At 40.5% G+C, this 5909-nt stretch overlaps 1 protein-coding gene across 1 annotated transcript; it reads left to right on the top strand.

Moving 5' to 3' along the window:
- The first annotated feature begins 1286 nt into the window (after positions 1 to 1286).
- Positions 1287 to 4992, top strand: LOC306858597 (uncharacterized protein). The gene is made up of 3 exons (XM_079399197.1): positions 1287 to 3259; positions 3751 to 3886; positions 3984 to 4992. The coding sequence occupies exons 1-3, from the start codon at positions 3057 to 3059 to the stop codon at positions 4728 to 4730; spliced, it is 1086 nt and encodes a 361-aa protein (XP_079255323.1). The 5' UTR covers positions 1287 to 3056; the 3' UTR covers positions 4731 to 4992.
- Positions 4993 to 5909: the final 917 nt, after the last annotated feature.

Here is a 5909-nt window from a genome sequence, read left to right as displayed (position 1 = left end):
CAGATTCACAAATAACCTGCCTGATTTATCTCAACTGCTCTGTGTACCCATAAATACGCATGAACTAGACGAAATGACTAGCAACATGGGCACTATCTTCTCTAATACATTGGAAGCTGTTGCCCCCCTCAAACTGAAAAAGGTTAGAGAAAAACGCACTGCGCCATGGTACAACAGTTATACCCATTCTCTCAAGAAAGAAACTCGTATTCTTGAGCGCAAATGGAGAAAAACTAAATTAGAAGTTTGTAGAATTGCGTGGAAAAACAGTATGTCCAGCTATAGACAGGCTCTAAAAGCTGCCAGGGTAGAGCATATCCGCAAACTCATAGATAATAACCAAAACAATCCAAGGTTCTTATTTAGCACAGTGGCTAGACTAACAAATAAACAGACGCCACCCGATCTAAATATTCCCCCACAGTTTAATAGTCATGACTTTATGAATTTCTTTACTGATAAAATTGATAACATCAGAAATACAATATCAAATGTAGATTCTACTGCGTCTAGTATTTCAGCTTCATTCATCGCACCCAAAGAAAAACTGCCGTGCTTTACAACTATAGGACAGGAAGAGCTAAATAAACTTATCAGTACATCTAAACCAACAACGTGTTTATTAGATCCTGTACCTACTAAACTACTGAAAGAGTTGTTACCTGTAGCAGAAAAACCGCTTCTCAATATTATTAACTCATCGTTATATTTAGGTCACGTCCCAAAACCATTCAAGCTGGCGGTTATTAAGCCTCTTATTAAGAAACCACAACTAGATTCAAATGAACTGGCAAATTACAGACCCATTTCAAATCTTCCGTTTATGTCAAAAATTTTAGAAAAAGTTGTGTCTACTCAACTATGCTCCTTTTTGCAAAAAAATGATCTCTATGAAGAATTTCAATCAGGTTTCAGGCCCAATCATAGTACAGAAACTGCACTTGTTAAAATTACGAATGACTTACTACTTGCTTCAGATCAAGGCTGCACCTCATTGCTAGTATTACTTGATCTTAGTGCTGCGTTTGACACTATAGACCATAATATACTCATAGATCGATTACAAAAATATATTGGTATTCAAGGACAGGCTTTAAGATGGTTTAGATCCTACCTGTCCGATCGCTACCACTTTGTCCATTTAAATGGAGAGTCATCTCAATTATCACCAGTAAAGTATGGAGTACCACAAGGATCTGTCCTAGGTCCTCTGCTATTTTCAATATACATGTTGCCCCTTGGAAATATTATTAGAAAACACGGGATAAGTTTTCATTGTTATGCTGATGATACTCAATTATATATCTCAACAAGACCAGATGAAACTTCTCAACTATCTAAGATAATAGATTGTGTAAAAAGTGTAAAAGATTGGATGACCAATAATTTCCTCCTACTAAATTCAGACAAGACAGAGATATTACTTATTGGACCAAAAAACAGTACACAGAATCTCGTGGATTATAATTTGCAACTAGACGGATGCACTGTCACGTCCTCTAAAGTCAAAAATCTGGGTGTTATTTTAGACAGCAATTTGTCCTTTGAAAATCATATTTCCCATGTTACAAAAACAGCATTCTTCCATCTTAGAAACATTGCCAAGCTTCGAAACATGCTCCCTGTTTCTGATGCAGAAAAGCTAGTTCATGCATTCATGACCTCTAGACTGGACTATTGTAATGCACTGCTAGGTGGTTGTCCTGCATCTTCAATAAACAAGCTACAGATAGTCCAAAATGCAGCGGCTAGAGTTCTTACCAGATCAAGAAAATATGATCATATTACTCCAATTTTACAGTCTCTGCACTGGCTACCTATTAAGTTCCGTATCATTTACAAAATATTATTACTTGCCTATAAGGCCCTAAATGATTTAGCACCTGCGTACCTAACTTGTCTTCTACCACGCTACAATCCAACCCGCTCTCTAAGGTCGCAAAACTCTGGACTTTTGGTAGTACCTAGGATAGCAAAGTCCAATAAAGGAGGTAGAGCTTTTTCACATTTGGCTCCCAAACTCTGGAATAGCCTTCCTGATAACATTCGGGGTTCAGACACACTCTCTCTGTTTAAATCTAGATTAAAGACATATCTCTTTAGCCAAGCATACACATAATGCATTTTATAATCTTGTACTGCAGTTATATCTGATCAAATGTACATTATTATTATTCTTTAGCTTGGGTTGAACAATTTATTTTTGCTTAGATGGAACAGCAGCTACGCTAATCATGTCTCTGCTTGTCTCTACGTTTCTGCCACGGGATTAACATCCCGTGGTAGCCAGGAATTACAGAACTTCAGTCTGGATCCAACCACTACATGATCTAAGATGACCGAACACCTGAGATGGAGGATCAGCGCCGGGAGATGACGTATGTGTCCCTGATCGTAGGCAGAGGCCAAACACCTGGATGAACGCCAGAGACAGATCCCCATTGAGGACCCCACCACTTAGACAGCCATCGGAAAAGACCACTGGAACCAGCTGAGCCCATTCAATCTGACTTGCTGCAGTTTGGAACTGAACTGCTGGTTTGTTGGCCAGAGGAGAATTGGCCCCCCGACTGAGCCTGGTTTCTCCCAAGGTTTTTTTCTCCATTCTATCACCGATGGAGTTTTGGTTCCTTGCCGCTGTCGCCTCTGGCTTGCTTAGTTGGGGACGCTTCATTTCCAGCGATATCGCCGACCTTATTGCAAAGACACTATTTAAACTTATTGACACATTATTTTCCTTTTGTGATATTGTGCAGTGCTTTGACACAATTTGCATTGTAAAAAGCGCTATATAAATAAAGGTGACTTGACAGTGGTTAGTATTGATTCGGCGTGATCGGTTTGCTGTGACTTCACACAGCAAAGTGTGCAGCCGTCACTTTCTACCAGGGGACATATCTGAGGCAAAGTCGGAAGGTGGGAAAAGACGTCTGAAGAAGGGAGTTGTCCCTGTGTTATTCAAATGGAACAACTTTAAACCCCCCCCATCAAGACCCAGTGCGTGGGAACGTGTTGACAGACCAGCGTCCTTTGATGTTCCCCCCGATGAACAGCCTATGGCATGCGCTGCTGTTGTGGTGGAGCATGATTACGCTTCTGTCCCAGAGCCCGCTGCTATGGACATGGCAGCGACCGAAAACCATCAGCTAAAAGAAAAAATTAAATTGATGGAAATAGAAATGGAGAAACTGAAAATCCAGGCCTCATTCGGGTTAGAGAGATTTGCGGGGTCTGATGATGACATCCGTTTCTACACAAGGTACGTTTAATTCTACCACCTTTCATATGTATGGCCATTATCTTATTCTTAGATGATAGTATGAGTGTAAGGTGTAATACCAGATAGATGTACGACACATATAGGAGTAACATACCTGTGATTCACCTGGGAGTAAGCTGCATCATTCTCCTAACTTATCCCCCATATATCTTACCTATCATGTACTGCATTATTGTTCATCTTAGTAATGTAACTCCATGCATCGCCCTCACTTTACACACACACATATATATATATATATAAAATTTATGTAAAAGTTAAAATTAGAAAATTACATTGTAAATGTATTTTTTGTTTAAATTGAATATATACATTTACTAAATACTTTCTTACTCGAGTATTTTTCTTGGACAGCTACTTTTGTAAAAATATTTTAAAGTAGTGCTAATCTTGTGTAGTTTTATGGCTAATCTTCCAACTTCTGCTAATTAGAACAATAAATATTTAAATATACTTTGTTTTTTTTATAGATTTGCCAGTTATCGCCATTTAAAGATATTTTGGAGTCTCATCCAGCCATCAGTTCCCCTCATGATTCGGACATCAAGGGCAAAAGCAGCTGAGAGGAAGAATGAAACCATCTCTTTGCTCCGTCCCACACATACGGTTTGTATTTTTATTATTGTAGTTTATTCTTCTTCTACAAGATCAGGCTAAATTCTGCATTGCTCTAACACACACACAACCCCATCTCCCTCCCCAGTCATTGCAACCTATAGATGAGTTCTTCCTCTTCCTGATGTACCTGGCAGCTGGCCTTAAGGAGAGGGACTTGGCTAACAGGTTTTCTGTTCACCAGTCCACTGTTAGCCGGATAATATCCTCATGGACAAACTACCTCTACACCGTTCTAGGCTCAGCATGCATCTGGATGGAAAAAGATGATGTGCAAGCCAATCTCCCTGAAGTATTCCAGGACTTCTCCGACACCCAGATCATTGTGGATTGCACTGAGCTAAGATGTCAGACGCCATCATCCCTGCTTCTACAAAGTGAAATGTACTCAAATTACAAATCTCACTGCACCATGAAGGGATTAATTGGGATGGCCCCCCATGGTGCAATAACCTTTGTGTCTTCCTTGTATGAGGGGTCCATTAGCGACAAGGAACTTTTCAGATGTTCAGGCTTACCTGACCTTCTCACAGACGACATGGCCATCATGGTTGACAAGGGGTTTTCGATCTCAGATGTGGTGAAATGTAAGGTTTACTGCCCCCCTTTTCTACAGAAAAGGAGACAAATGCCTGTCCAGAGTGTCCTCCAGACACAAAAGATAGCACGTCTAAGAGTGCATGTTGAAAGGGTGATTAGGAGAGTGAAGGAGAACAAGCTTTTCAGTAACATAATTCCACTATCCATCAGTGGTAACGTTAATGAACTTTTTTCTGTCGCCTGCCTGCTTGTAAATTACCAAAACAAACCCCTTGTCAGGGCATGGGTTAAATGATTTCCTCAAAGTAATAGGAAACAACTTCAACAAGCTAAAACAATGGTCTGTTATTGAAGATGTTTCATATTACTTCAAGTGTTTCTGTTAAAATGTTTAACATTCTATTAAATAAATGCACAATAGTATACCTTTTATAAATTTATGTACATTTATTACATGTTGCTTATTTAGTTTTGCACCGTTATTACTACATGTTACTTTTCATCGACAGGTACTTCTGCATAAATACATGAAAATAAAACTGATCACACTTAAGTCGAATAAGGTGCTGTACTTCCTTGTCCACATGTAGGCGCTGTACAAAAAAATCATCTTCAGCCCAAACAAAAAAATCACACCATGTTAGCCCTGTCAAGAGAAGTTGTCCTTGTATCTGCCAAAAGTATGCATGGCTTCTTTTCAGCTGAAAACTCCCATCACACATAGACAAATATTTACATTCCACAAAACTTTTTACATTGGGGCACTTTATTTCCACTAGACCAAATGATGGAGTAATAGTGGGGTCATATACCATTCCATCTGGAGAAGTGCCAAGCCATGGTGCTTGCGGATGGATCACCAGCCCACAAGGCGTGTAATTTACATGTGCACATTTAGCATACTCCTTAGCAGCTTCAAACTCCATCTCTGCTCCCCTTTTCATATCTGTGGTCTGCCTTGTACCACGTAGCATTCTCTCAGCTAGAGACTCAGAGGTACTGAGGCCACGGACATGGCACACTTCACGAAACCTTGATGATGTTATTCTGCTCTTCCGTAGAACATGCCATTCTGGAACGGCGCTTTGTTCACGTGTTGACGCCTCAATTTTATGTGCCATATCATGGGTAACATTCAGGCTTTGCAGATGCAACAGTTCCTCTTCTGTGCACACCCAAACACACTCCGTTTGTGAAAGGTTGTGGTCCTCCAGGGGAAGGCTGGGATAGGGTGGGGCATCGGGATGTAGTTCAAAGTTTTTAGAATGGAGTTTGGGCTGCTGATAAGAAATAATACTCCCTCTCTGCACTGTTCCGAACTCTGACTCTACAAGTGGTTTGGAAGCACTCATACCCATGGTAGACACCAACGGCCTGTCCAGAGGATCCAGTTCACTGTATGCCTCTGCCACCCGCAGCATAGACAGGTCAGGAAGTGGCCCGAGAATTCCTCTCGTCAGGGTGCTCCTTTAAA

This window comes from Barbus barbus (genome assembly GCF_936440315.1).
Source record: "Barbus barbus genome assembly, chromosome: 39".
NCBI lineage: Eukaryota > Metazoa > Chordata > Actinopteri > Cypriniformes > Cyprinidae > Barbus > Barbus barbus.
This window is presented reverse-complemented; position numbering and strand designations above follow the sequence as displayed.